We start from the raw sequence: 15,106 nt of genomic DNA, 5'->3' as shown, positions 1-15,106 counted from the left end.
CCTGTCCTGATCTGAAATCTACACATTTCCTGGAGTATTCATGTTCTATCCTCAAAACGGAGCTACGTATTACTGACGTTAGGGACTGGCCTTGCCGCTGGATTTCCACTGGATTGTTTGGGGCTGGCTCTGGATGCTTATACAAACACTATCTCACCTCATTTTTACATCCACCCTATGAGATAGGTATCATTTTTACCACTTTACTGGATTAAAAAAAAAAAAAGGTGATGAAAAGATCTGAGGCTGAGGTAGGCTAAGAAATCTCTCCAGAAAATGGCAGATCTAGAATTTGAACCCAGGCCTGTCTGGGTTCCAAGCACATGATGTTTTAGCTTTTCTGAGTCTGACTATACAAGCTCTGAAATATTATAAGTAGAAAATATTCTACCATCCACCCTGGTGACACTTGATTGTGCATGATGGTTGGTTCCATGTACCGGGCCAATGGCAAATCCGTATTTACTGACTACCCGCAAAGTGCCACGGGCAGTGATGGTCCAGTGGTAGAATCCGCACTTTCTGTGAAGGAGACTCAGGTTCGTTTCCCGGCCCACACACTTGGTGCACAACCACCACCTGTCTGTCATTGGGGGCTTTCATGTCGCTATTACTGCAGGACAGGTTTCAGTGGAGCTTCCAGACTAAGATGAACAAGGAAGAAAGGCCTGGCAATCTATTTCCGAAAATCAGACCATGAAAACTCCACGGATCACAACGGTTTGGTCTCCATCTGATCACAGTGACGCTCAGGACCGGGCGGCGTTTTGTTCCCTTGTACTTAGAGTTATCATGACTTGACTGATGACTCAACGGCAGCTAACAATAACAACAACATGACATGCCAGGCACCATGCAACATGCCGGGGGTGATACATACTAAGACAGACGAGGTTCGCAGACAACGTACCACTCACTATCTCGTACACCCACTACCGTTTCCCTCCTCTCCAAACTCACATCCACAAGCTTTGCTATCAAATAAATAAAAAAAAAGAACTTATTGGATATTTCTGATACGTAAAACAGTGCAATGGTGGTAGGTGCTGATATATAAAACAGTTATTTATACCCTAAAGGTACCTGACAGATAGGAGAAACCCTTCCCACAAAAAATGCCTCCTTCCCCCATCTGAAGAGGATGCTATTGACCAAGTAAGGTGAAAGAGTTAGACTCTGTGGCACCAGTGGCTTCACCGTGAGGATGGAACTCTAGCAGGGGCACGTGGTGAAATCACATGCAGATCTAGGCAAACTGACATGCTTCAATAAGTTCCAGTTCCAAAAAGGAGATATATTCACCACACTCAAGTTCCGTGACTCCCAATCCCACCTAAATCTTTATCACTGTAGCACCAGTGACGAGCCTGAAACAATGAGAAAAGGTGGATGGATGTTTCTAGTAAAACAAAAAACTGCCTCCTCTGAGGCCTGGCATTTGCCTGCAAACAAACCCAAGTACTAAATATTCAACTGCATCACGGGACCATTTGAAACTGTGGTAGAAATTAAATCAGTGACAGAAATTAATGCAAAGCTGCTGCTATAGTCTTTTCTGCAATTGCATTTATAGTTTGCATAAATAATTATAATATACTCATTTGTTTTCTTTCTTTTTTTACCTTGTCCTTCTGGAGTTTCACCAAAGGGATTCACTTCCACCTGGGTGGCATCAATTTTCAGGAAGAGATTATACAGCTTCTTAATTTGATCTGCAGCCTAAATGTGATCAAGTGAAATGGAATTACACCAAAGCAGTAAAAGAAAATTTATTTTGCTGTATTAATGAAATCTTAAAAAGAGCAAGATATGTCTTTATTTTCACTTAGGTTTCCTGAAGGGAAAAACAGAAAAGTGTAATTATTTTAATTTCCACTGCTATTCATTAGCAGGAATTGCTCAGCTTTCCTCCAGACACTAGAAGAGACCATTATCAAGAAAACAAAATATTTTCAGTACAGGCTAAAAATGTTGTTAATCTTTTTGTAAATTATTGTGTCCCTATTTTATTTTTTTTTATTAGCCGAGCTATGCTGCAAGACGAGCTACAATCATTAACACAAACAAGCTTCATTTAAGTGAAAGGTAAACATGATTTTGAGAGTTTATAATGACTAGGTTTTCCCTATTATACTGGAATAAAACAGTTATTATACTCATCAATCAGAACCCATAATCTGTGAAACAACAATTACTGAGTGTCTAATGGAAACTGTTAAAAGACAGAAAGACAGAAGTCCTGAACAATACAGTTACTGAATAGCACAGATCCAAATGAAAAAAGCTCGTCCCAAAAACATAAATAGCAAAGGGTAAGAATATCCAAGGTTTCCTGGATGTTGTGCCCGAGTTCATTCCTCTCACTCTACTTAACATTCACTCACTCATTCATCTTTTTAACGAACACTTATAAATCCACTGTGTCACAACAGGCTGGCATCATGTGAGCAGGATGAGAACATGAATGAGGCATGACCCCACCCTGGAAAGCTCACAGCTACAATGCACAGAGCCTGTGAAACAACACAGCAAGACTGTGCCATCTTGGCTGACGACTGGGCTTCAGTCTCGTTCCTGCCTCCATTTTATTTTCTGGCTATGGTTTTCCCTTTGCCACATTTTGTTTGTTGTACCAGCCCTGCATTATTTGTCATCAGATCCATTTCTGGAACTTCCCCAGCTCTACTCTATGTATCAGGGGAGCTGACTTTCGCAGGCTGAGTTTCCAGGGCTAATGGATCAGCTGTCCTCCAGACAGGTGATAATAATAATAATAAAACCCAAACCTGTTGTTACCAACAAGTGCATTCTGACTCACAGCAATCCTACAGGACAGGGCAGAGCTGCCCCGCAGGGTTTCCAAGGAGCAGCTGGTGGATTCAAACAGCCGACTTTTTGGTTAGTAGCCGAGCTCTTAACCACTGTGCCACCATAGCCAACAGGAATTAGTAACGGGACACTGGAGGTAGAGGAAGAGAAAAGGTAAGGTGTTTCCACCACTTTCTGCCTTGGGCAGCATCTCCTCTAGCTCTAGCTTCCACCAGAGGGTCACCAAGGTTCTACCTTCTGTGTCTTAAGTCGGTAACACAGTGACACCACCACTTCACTTTGTTCCTGAAGCCTAGAAATGGTCACCATTTCCTGGTGTAATTGAACTCCCAGCGCCTCACTCTGCCTGTCAGACTGCTCAGCTCCTGCAACTTAGTTGTCACTAAGTTGATTCAGACTCATTGCGACTCCATGTGTGTCCACGTAGAACTGTGCTCCACACGGGTTTCAACGGCTGCGATTTTTCAGGAGAAGATGGCCAGGCCTTTCTTCAGAGGCATCCCCGGGTAGACCTGAACTCCAGCCTTCCGGTTAGCAGCCAAGCTCTCAACTCTTTGTGCCTCCCAGGGCAAATAAATGTATAAATGTTGAAACACTCTTGGCAGAGGCTGTCCCTGATTTCTACCCCCACTCTCAGTATCAGAAAGATTGTTTCTCTCCTCACACCAATAGCCATATGAAATTGTCAACGTGTTAGGTGAAAAAAAGTATCTCATGTATAATTTAATCTGAATGTCTCTTAGTATGAGTAAGTTTCAGGATTATTTTACAAGCTTAAAAGCCACTCGTATTTCCTTTTCTGTGAACTTTGCCCTTTCTTATTGATATAAGTCAATAAGAAAGAGATTTTGGTCTCTTTCTTATTGACTTACAGGAGGTATTTTTCCTCTTTCATATTTATTTTTTGACCACATTTTTGGTATTTTTGCAATATGGAAATTTGATAACAATAATATCACTCTTTCATTTATGGTTTCTGGTTTTGCATCAAACTTAGAAAAGGCCAGACCTACTCTAACACTGTTTTCTCTTTATTTATTCATTTTTAATTATTCCTTTTACTTAATGTTAATTTTTTTTTTTTTTTTTAATTATTGAGGGATTAATGTGTAAAGGAGACAAACAACTCCCTGGTGAACATTCTTTACACTTTTCTAGACTTTCTCCTTAGCAAAATGGGCTTGCTATGTGAGCTGTACGAGGAGGCACCTTGTCCACTCAAGTCACTGTGGCACCTACTATACTTACATGGCATCTGCACTAAGTCAACACTCAATAAATGCTGGTTGAATTACCAATTAATTTAATTCTACCATGTACACAGATAGGATCTTATCCCAGCCACTTCAAAGCTTTGTAAGCCTCTATCAACACAGCTTACCATGAAGCCCAAGTTTTCTGCATGCCAATGCCTCTGTGGTAACACATTACCAGCATTTTAGAGTGTTTGCTACTATAATTTTTATCATTGTGCAAAAATAGACTATAAACATTTTTTGGAGCATGATTATGTCTGTGTTATAAGATCTCCAAAGGATATGTGTTATAAAATCTGTTACAAGATCTACACGGTAGTTTATGGTGATGAAAAATCGCACTGCTTAAGGGTAGGGTCGCACTGCTGACTAACGTAATTGCTGTCAATAATTTTGCACACCCGTAAAAAGTTGAACTCACAAATGTTGTGTGACAGATACATTTACAACGATGACAAAAAGGGTAGCTGCAGAGACTGCAACCAAATACCTCATGGGATTTAGTTCCTTGGTTTGGAGGTTTAGGGTCATGATTCCAGGGGACGGACGTCCCAATTAACCAGCCTAATACCGTGTTTAACGCTTCTGTTCTACCTCCTAGTTAACTGCATAGTGCCTGGGGTCTTAAAAGCTTGCAAGTGGTCATCAAGGTACAATTGGTCTCTATTCACCTGCAGCAATAGAGGAAGAAGGAAAACCAGGAACAGGAGGAAGAAATAAAATGTGTAGCTTACTGCCTCCATGAAGAATTGCCTTCTTTGCCATAAGACCAGAAGAACTGGGTGGTGCCTGGCTACTAACACTGGGCATTTTGTTCAAAGATTTTATAGAAGAATCCTGATCAAAGGGGGGGGAATGTAGAACAGAATCTCATATTCTCATGAAATCCAGATTTTCTGGAGCCATGGAGGCTAGGTGGACCCCTGAAACTATTGCCCTGATATAATCTTTAAATCTTAAACCAGAAATATTCCCTGAAGTCTACTTTAAACCAAATAATAGTTTAGCTTAACTAGTAAACAATATCTACCTTGAGCACCACGCTCTTTTAAGAACTACCTATATGGGATTAAATTGACAACAGCAACTTGAAAGATTTGAAAGGAACCATAGGGGGCGGTGAGTTTATGTTAAAGGGGGAGGAACAATTCGGAAAAGGAGGTGAGAATGGTTGTGCAACTTTAAGAACATTAAGAATGTAATCAGTGTCACTGAATTGTACATGTGGAAACTACTGAATTGGTGTATGTTCTGCTGTGTATATGCTCAACAACAAGAGAAAGACATAAATAAGATCTACAAGGGAGAACTAGACATAGAGCACGCCATATTCTACGGGCTATAAATTAAATGGTAAGGGCTAGGCAGGCAAAATGTATCAGTCTGATTAGATGCACAATAGAGAATGGTGGGGCCTGTGGCAAAGTCCAGGTTAGCCCCTCTGCTTACTGAACATGCTCAAATTAAACACATATAAACACAGTTAACTTGCAGTCAGTCAATTTGCTACAGCCACCACCTACTTCCTTGGTAGGTGGCAAAGGAACAGGGTACCTGCTTCTGAAGTTGGTAATCATTCTTTAGACAAAGTTTGTTTTTTTTCCCTTTTGCTACCAACTAGTTTTTTTTTTTTTTTAGTGTCGATATAAGAGTGTTTGTTAAACAATTAAAAAAAAATTAAAATGCCTAAAATCTAATAGCCTTGGGAATCATATACATGAAAACCTGAGAATTTACAAGTACTTTCAAGAATGTTTCAACAGATTAAAAAATTTTAAATAATTTTCTTGCATTCCAAAAAATAATACCAACATTTACATATGGTTCTCAAGCTAACCAGAGGTACAAACAGCTCCAAGGGGTTTTAGTGGTCTTGAACTAGCTTTACCCACCAGATTTCTATCAGCCTGAATCCTGGAGGTACATGTTGACAATTTGTGGAACATACGTTCTCAGAAATTAATAGTATAGATGATAATTAAGACACAATTGAGAAAGTTGTGAAATTTTTGTTATATTAAGTGTTCCTGTGCTTCCTTTTTTTTTTTTTCAATATATTCTTGCTGATGTGGATTTTAGTCAGGAATACATACTTAGTAGGTTTTATACAACATGATTCTTATTATTTGTTAAGTCTACTATTAATAAATCACATTTTTAGAGGCAACAAGCATGAGTCACAGGAAAGATATTAATAATTTCACAAGATAATTTTCGGTACTGTTCACCCATGAGTGAGGTGCCTCCAAATGCGTACACCACATCCTAGATAAAAATTATCTTTCAAAGTCACACTGAATCTAATGGGCCTCTAAGATTTCTTTACCAAAGTATCAGCAATTGATGATCATTTAAGCAAGTTTTCTGTTCTCCTGTCCTTCTGTCCTCACTTACATCGGCTTTCTGGAACATTTCATCCAACCCCGTGGCTTGAGGGACCACCATAAAGCAGAGATTCCCAAGCCCACAACTCAATCCAGATTACTCCCTGAGCTCCAGTACCATGTACCCTACTTTCTACTGCACAAATTCCTCAGGTGTCCCGAGACAATCAAATTCCAACATGTCTGCAACTAAGATCAACATCTCTCTCTCCTTCCCGTCCCTCTTTGGCCCCTCTTCCTAGATTCACTATCTTGGTAAGCACTGCCACCAGGGTCTGTGAGCCCCTTGAGAACAAAGACTATTTCTCAATGTCTCTGTTTTCCTAGGGCCTAGCACAGTCACCAGAACACAGTCAGGGTTTACTCCAAGTTTGCTGAGTGAATAAAGACTTAAAGCCTTTCAGAGAGTTGGCAGTGAAGAAACAAAAGGTAAATTTAAAAATATTTTTCCTTTTAATGCAATTCCACTTCTTTTGATAAATTAAGTTAAAAATATAACGAGAATACAGCTGCTTAACGACCCCTGAGTACTTGCATGTTCATCTTCCCTAGGAGGTAACTCATTTAAAACCTAGAGTGTTTCAGGCACAGGGAAAACATGATTAAGCCACTGAAGACCTATAGATAACTCTACATTTTCTCTCATAACATGGAGGGGTGAGTAGTGCCTTACAATGTACGTAATACTATCATTGTCTTCTCTAGAATTCTCAATTGAGTTGACCTACTGAACTTTGAAAAACCATGTGGTCAGCAGATTTTTGCTCACTACCAATTTGTTATTCTATTACTCAGCCATCTACTGCCGACTCCCAAGGAATCTCTTCAGAGTTGGCACCCCACACGTCTTCAGAGTTGGCACCCCACACGTGTTGTTTCACTTACTCACTAACAAATGTTTCTTGAGCACCTAATATGGATGCCATGCAGTCTTCTGGCTGCTGGCAACAGAAGAGCAAGCAAGACAGACAAAGTCCCTGGGGTGGTGCAGATTAGGATCTAGCAAACAAGCAAAGGAGAGGTGTGTAAAGTGATGTGGAGGAAATAAATAGGGTGATTAAGCACACTCTGGAGTTCACTGTAGAGCAGTGTGGCTAGAACACAGTGACTGTCTGGGAGACTGGCTCTGGGTGACCACCACCCCCACACAAGAAGCCACTTAATAAATGTCAAGTGAATGCTGATGTTGTTGTCGTTAGGGGCCGTCGAGTCTGCTCCGATTCAAAGCGACCCTACTTACAAGAAAATGAAACAATGCCCAGTCCCCACACCATCCTCACGATAATTGTTATGCTTGAGTGCATTGTTGCAGCCACTGTGTCCGTCTATCTCATGGAGGGTCTTCTTCTTTTTCGATGACCCTCTGCTTTACCAAGCATGATGTCCTCCAGGGACTGATCCTTCCTGATAACATGTCCAAAGTATGAGACATAGTAGCCTTGCCATCCTTGCTTCTAAGGAGCATGCTGGTTGTACTTCATCCAAGACAGATTTGTTCGTTCTTTTGACAAAAAAAAAAAAAAAATGCTGGTTGTATTTCATCCAAGACAGATTTGTTCGTTCTTTTGACAGTCCAGGTATATTCAATATTCTTCGCCAACACAATTCAAAGGTGTCAATTTGTCTTTGGTCTTCTTTATTCAACATCCAGCTTTCACATGCATAGGAGGCAACTGAAAACACCATGGTTTGGGTCAGGCACATTCTAATCTTCAAGGTGACATCTTTGCTTTTCAACACTTTAAAGAGGTCTTTTGCAGAAGATTTGCCCAATGCGATGAATCCCTTGATTTCTTGACTGTTGCTTCCGTGAGTGTTAATTGTGGAACCAAGTAAAATGAAATCCTTGACAACTTCAGTATTTTCTCCATTTATCATGATGTTGCTTACTGGTCCAGTTGCGAAGATTTCTGTTTTCTTTATGTTGAGGTATAATCCATACTGAAAGCTATGGCCTTTGATCTTCACCAGTAAGTGCTTCAAGTTTTCTTCACTTTCAGCAAGCAAGGTTGTGTCATCTGCATAACTCAGGCTGTTCATGAGTCTTCCTACAATCTTGATGCCCCCTTCTTCTTCATATAGTCCAGCTTCTCCGATTACTTGCTCAGCATACCTATTGAATGGGTATGGTGAAAGGATACAACCCTGACATACTTCTTTCCTGACTTTAAACCACACAGCAACCCCTTGTTCTGTTCAACCAACTATATGTTGGTCTATGTACAGGTTCTGAATGAGCACAACTACGTGTTCTGGAATTCCCATTCTTTGCAGTGTATCCATAATTTGTTATGATCCACACAGCTGAATGCCTCTGCATAGTCAATAAAACTCTGGTAAACATCTTTCTGGTATTCTCTGATTTCAGCCAGAACTATCTGACATCAGCAATGATATCCCTGGTTCCACGTCCTCTTCTGAATCCGGCCTGAATTTTTGGCAGTTCCCTGATATAGTGCTACAGCTGCTTTTGAATGATCTTTACCAAAATTTTACTTGTGTGTGATATTAATATATTAATGTTGTTAGCCTCATTTTTCAGGAGGTGAAGCCAATTACTGCAGTATATACTCAAGAATCTTCCAGTATCTTCTTTTCAACAAAACACCATCTTTTTGCCAATCTTAGAAATAAAAATTAGCTGCTCTTGTTGCATACTGAGTCCTGTCCTTTCCACCTCCTGCTGAAGTACGGCTCCAGGTGATACTGGCCCCTCCTACCATCTTGACTGTTCTGCTTCTTAAGGGAGCTTTTCCTCTCATCTTCAAGTAAGTGCTATCCTCCTTTCATTTCAATACATTTTTTTAAAAGTCTTACTTTGCTTTACCCTTTTTTAACTTGCTTTATTTTCACCCTCAAGCTCCCAGAGTGGAGCCAATCAAAATGAAATGAAATAGAGGGAAACAACAGGGTAAAAAAATGTACTATCTTATGAGAGTAGTGTTGCCCAACAAAATTAAAGGAAAATGGTGTAACCATTATGAAACCAGAGGCTAACTAAACACACACACACACGCACAAGTTCTAGGATGATTTAAGGTAGCTTCTCTGAATCACAAAGGAGGGAAACAATACTTAGTAGCTTCTTCTGACTGAGCTGTGAGATACAATCAGGCTCCACGCACAGGCCTATGGTAGCACAGGGCTGTGATGCTGAAAACAAACTATCTTCCTAAACACTTTAAAACAAAACAGAACAGACCCATCGTCATTGTGTCAGTCTGGACTCACAGCAACTCTCCAGGACAGAGCAGAATTGCCCCATAGGGTTTCCAAGACCATAAACCTTTACGGAAGCAAGCAGCCACATCTTTCTTTTGCGGAGCGGCTGGTGCGTTAGAACCACTGGCCTTTCGGTTAGCAGCTAAGCGCTTTAACCACTGTGCCACCAGGGCTTCCCTAAACAGCTTAGAGAACAATTCTTCTGTCTTTGAAGCCAAGGGATATCATTCGTAAATTGCCATATTTTCAGGTCTTTCAGTGACATATCACCATGGTGTCATTAATATTCATCTCAATTGCCCATTATCTATGAAAAAAAGCTATTAGTTTAGTTAAGTAACATGTATTACTGACAACTAACTGTTATTGAGTACTGTAATAAGCACTTTCACAAATCACTGCACTCAATCCTCACAAGAAACCACCCAACTAGGAGTTGTCATCATCCCCATTTTACAGATGATGAAATTGAAGTTCAGACTGATTTAATCACAGATGTGCTAGGTGGCAATAAAAAAAAAAAAAAAAAAAAGAGGGTTCAAATTCAGATCTGCCTGTCCCTACAACTTGTGCCTTTAACCTCTCCACTGCCTCTTAGAATGCATGAGCTGGAGCTGCAATGCTACAGAAAAAAACAAAGGGACAAACATACATAACAAAGTGTGTGTACACACACATATATGTACACACACACACATCAAAACATCTTTTTTTGGAACACCAGGGAAATATTTTTCTTCATCATAAACAATTGGACGAAAAATCATAAAACAATAAATAATCCTGATTTGTGGTAATCACAAACACTAGAAGCAATTAAGCCAGTTCCCCAACGTTTTTCGAAACAAGTCAGACGCATTGTCTTCCAATCACTTACGTACCTGATTTTTCAAAGGCCCGAGGAAGCCTAGATTTTCTGCCATTCGCTGAGCTTGACTGTCCTTTATTCCTTCAAAAATGTCTATTTTCTCCTGGTAAAAATGAACCAAACAAGTGAAATTAGGACAGTCAAGTGAGAAGATTTACAACCTCAAAAGAAAATGCTTAACATATATTTGCAAAAGAGTAATTAAAGTATGGCATCTTTCCAGTATCTCCGAGCAGGGCTACTGCAGCTGCCTAAAGGGTATGTTTTAATTAGCAGACCATCTATGGAACAGCCTTTCCAAAAACTATATAATTCTTCAGAGTGGCATGCTGACAAGACAATCTGATGCCAGTTTTCACTTTTAATTACTATACAGATGGCACTGATGAATATTTAGTCAGTTAATTTTTATGACATCTTTTGGAAGACTTCCAAAATAAGGTTTTCCTGCCTAATACTGCTGTCAGGTTTAGAGCTTGTCATACACAGGTTAAGTATCACCTTAGGATTTACACACCCTATTGATGATAATATCGATGATAATTATTAATAACACCTTAACTCTACAAAGTGCCATTCTCCCAAAACATACTGAGCGATGATCATATATGTTGCTTTATGTATTCTCCCAACAAAGGGGGATAACTTGTTTTAAATAATGTTAATTTTGAAAATGGCCAGTTATTATTATTGGTCAGTCAGCATGTGAAGTCTCCATTTAACTACCCAGGTAGTTAATTTAAATAAGTAATATTAGTGAACATATTTTCAAACCAGTCACCAAAGTGTGAGTACATTATCTAGAAAAGAAGGTCAAGAAACAAAAGTGCCTCTTTTTGAAGCAATAAAAAAATCACATTCTAAAAGAAATATTTCTGCTAGAAATTTTGAATGAGATTTTTTTTAGCACTAAGAACCCAGAATTAAAACCTAAAATTACATTGCTAAAGATCGTGGATTTATCTTTTTAAAGAATATTCTGAGGTAGATTAAGAAACATTTTCTACACATCACTTCATTTAATCCTCACAATTTTATGTGGTGGAAATGACCTCATTCATATTTTACTCATATTAAAAATGAGGCTTAGAGACATTAAGAAACTTGCTAGCTAGTTAGGATTTGAACTTAGATCCTCTTGTCTAGAAATAAATCTTAATATCAATAAAAAGAATAGGATTTCAAGCGCTGCAACAAATTGACAGAAACTGGACCTTAGAAAGGTGCTATTTTACATTAGTAGGAGTCACTATCGAAATGCTGGTGGTTTGAACCTACCCAGAGGCACCAGGGAAGAGAGGCCTGGTGATCAGCTTGAAAACACTATGGAGCACAGCTCTACTCTGCAAGGCATAAGGTCGCCATCAGTTGGAATCAACTCTATGGCAACTGGTTTGGTTTTTGGTTTGTTTTATATCAATAATACTGAGAGACATCAATATACTCTCTGGTTCATATCTGGTCTCCCAGGAGACAACATGTAATCATATGTGCCGTCACTGGGACAGAGTTAACCAAGAGGAAGTGGAAATAACACATCCCCTCCCACAGGTTAATTCTTGGGGCAAGTTAGATAGAAACGAACAAGGGAAGAAGAGGAGGTCGGAAGAAGGAAAGAAGGAAGGGGAGAAAAAGGAAAGAAAAAAACCCTTGAAGAGTGAATTCCTTGATTCCACCCAACCTTCACAGGAGTCCTGGTGGTGCACTGGTTAAAGTGCTTGGCATATAACTGAAAGGTCGGCGGTTCAAACCCACCAGCAGATTCACTGGAGAAAAGGCCTGTCGATCTGCTCCCAGGAAGATTACAGCCTACGTTTACTCTGTCACTTGGGTTGCTATGAGTCTGAGTCCACCTGATGTCACACCACCACCCCCCAACCTTCAGCTGGACACCTACTAAGGGAAAGGTCTCAACATTTCCATACATTAAATCCCAGAAACAGATTTACTGCTGCCAGCCTCAGACTCCACATTAAACATTTAATAGCGTCTACGATAACAATCAATTAACACGGCACAGGCAGTAATTTAAACATACCTTAAAAATAAGTTCTGGAGAAGAAGCTGCTACCTCTTCGATGTCAACGCCCCCCTGGGGACTGCCCACCAGAACAGGGCCATTGCAAGACCGATCCATCAGAATCGCCAAGTAGGTTTCTCTGGAAATGTCCAGGGCTTCAGCTACCATCACCTACCACATTAGTGGGAAAGTCAAATTAATGCAGCATTGAGTTGATTTCCACTTGGAATCTATACAAACTTGTGACACAAATCAAACAGCTTCATTTTCAGGCTCTTAAAACCCTGTGACTGAGCTTTCAGAGATCTGGGAGTTCTGCTCTCCTGGTACGCAGTGCCATTTCCACCTCCTTAATTGATCCTGTTAACTTCTTCAAGTGACAGGTATTTGGTTTGCCTCAAGGAACCTTCCCGCTTTAATCTCTCTTTTTTTTTTTTCTCCTTGAGAAACCCTGTCACTTGAGAAAAACTCCAGGGAAGCAGCTGTTATTTTAATTTGAGATATTTAACAGTACATATATATTACTGCACTGATTTTTCTCAGATTTCACTGGTGGAAAATCAAGTATGACTGCCAAAGAAGCGTTCTTTTCACGGAATGGCTGATGCTTCGTATGTTTGTATACTTCTGTCTCCTGGATCACTGTATTTTATTTCATTTTACACTTTCTTTTAAATTACAAACATGATATTTGCTTATTCAAAAATCAGGCAAATGATATCAAAAGTATATAAACTAAAAATTAAAAGCTGCTCACTGCCGTACATCCCCACCGCACACACCCCTAACACACACGCCCCCACTAAAAATGCACCCTTTGGGCCCTTTCAAGGTGGCACTAGTAGATCAGTGGAAGACTTCTCACCTTCCACGCAGGAGAGCCAGGAGACCCCTGCCAATGCACCTGAGAAGCAGCTACCACCTGTCAGTGGAGGCCTGTATCTTACATGAGGCTGAACAGGTTCCAGTAGAGCTTCTAGATCAAGACAGACTAGGAAGAAAGGCCTGTCGATTTACTTCTGAAAATCAGCCAGTAAGAACCCCATGGATTCACAACAGTCTAGTCCAATCTGCAGCCAATCGCAGGGCCAGCAAAGGAGCAGGCAGCCTTTAGTTCCTTTCTGCATGGGGCTGCCATGAGTCGTGAGCTGACTCCACAGCACCTAACGACAACAAGGTGGCCACTAGTCCAGACGGAACCTTGTGATAATTAGAAAAAGGTGCCCTTTGCTCTGGAAGGATGGGGCCACATGCCAGGACCACGGCTCAGCAAGAGGCAGGTGGGATGGACAGAGTTGAGCCTTCACTCCCTGCCTAAGCCAGGTGCCCTTTGCTCTGCACAAATTCAACAGCTGAATGCAGCAATCATCCCGGGAGAAACCAAGACGAATTTTTTATTCCCTTTTCAATGCATCTGCAAGCACTACAGTAATGGAATTATCTGACACATGGAAGCATATTATCTGCACTAGAATTCCTTTCTTTCTTAACCTGACACTACAGCGTGAACATCTGTCCAAGATCTTTTCTCTCCATAATGACTGCAAGTACATATATGCCATTAGTTACTTAACCATGGAGTCCCTAGGTGATGCAAATGCTTAAAACACTCAGCTGCTAACTGAGAGGCTGGAGGTTCCAGGGGGGTCTCAAAAGAAAGGCCTGGCAATCTACTTCCAAAGAATCAGTCACTGAAAAGCCCCATAGGGTTTCCAAGGCTGTAATCTTTATGGAAGTAGACTGCAATATCTATCTCCCGTGGAGCCGCTGGTGGGTTAGAACTATTGACCTTTGGGTTAGCAGCCGAGTGCTTTTAACCACTGTGCTACCAGGGCTCCCTGCCATGCCCCTACTGACAGATATTTATGTGGCCTTCAATTTTCTAAACTGCTACCTTAGTGATTATTTTTGTATTTAGTCATTTGTTTTAGTATCCTTGTAGATAAGGTCCCTGGAACTAAAACGGCTAGGATTTAGGCTTTTTATATTTATAATTTTTCTAAGTACCGTCAAATTGTCCTCCAGAGGCTGTACCAACTTATACTCCCAACGAGGATAGTAAAAGACACATTCAAAGGTTTTTAAAAGAAAATAAGGACACCCTCATAAATAATCAGTAATAGAACTGAAAATAATAAGAGCGCTTAACTGCTTTTACTAAAACTAGTTCAGTAATAGGTTTTACAAAAAATTGGCAAAATAGCATTCAATTTTAGCTACTCAGATACCAGAAAAACACTAAGTTTTAAGCCAAATAAAATGGAAAAAAACACATGATAATTTAAAATGATACAATGGAATGAAGATATAACTCCCTCTTGAAATGTTTTTCAAATCTTTATAGAATGCATCACCAGAAAGAAAATACCTTATAAGAGGCTTCATACTAACTCTTTTATCATAAATGGCTAGTAGCTCATGAGAACATAAAAACTATTTCTTGATATCTGGTGTTAGGATTATCATAGAACCATTCTGATTTCAAGTTGGTTGTTCTTGCCAACAGTACAGGTCAGTGGAGGCCAAT

The 15,106-nt window shown here is 40.1% G+C and overlaps 1 protein-coding gene across 5 annotated transcripts in view; it reads right to left on the bottom strand.

Annotated features, from left to right (window-relative positions):
• Positions 1 to 15,106, bottom strand: part of SUCLG2 (succinate-CoA ligase GDP-forming subunit beta) — a 336,565-nt gene that overhangs the window by 144,774 nt on the left and 176,685 nt on the right. For all 5 annotated transcript variants that reach the window (XM_064275024.1, XM_010590066.3, XM_064275025.1 and 2 more), the window contains exons 5-7: positions 12,598 to 12,750; positions 10,573 to 10,662; positions 1,623 to 1,719 (exon numbers count right to left, since the gene is read on the bottom strand). In XM_064275024.1, the coding sequence (XP_064131094.1) occupies positions 1,623 to 1,719; positions 10,573 to 10,662; positions 12,598 to 12,750 (340 nt within the window). The remainder of the gene's footprint in view (positions 1 to 1,622; positions 1,720 to 10,572; positions 10,663 to 12,597; positions 12,751 to 15,106) is intronic.

Source organism: Loxodonta africana, chromosome 22 (assembly GCF_030014295.1).
Source record: "Loxodonta africana isolate mLoxAfr1 chromosome 22, mLoxAfr1.hap2, whole genome shotgun sequence".
In the NCBI taxonomy this organism is placed as follows: Eukaryota; Metazoa; Chordata; class Mammalia; order Proboscidea; family Elephantidae; genus Loxodonta; species Loxodonta africana.
This window is presented reverse-complemented; position numbering and strand designations above follow the sequence as displayed.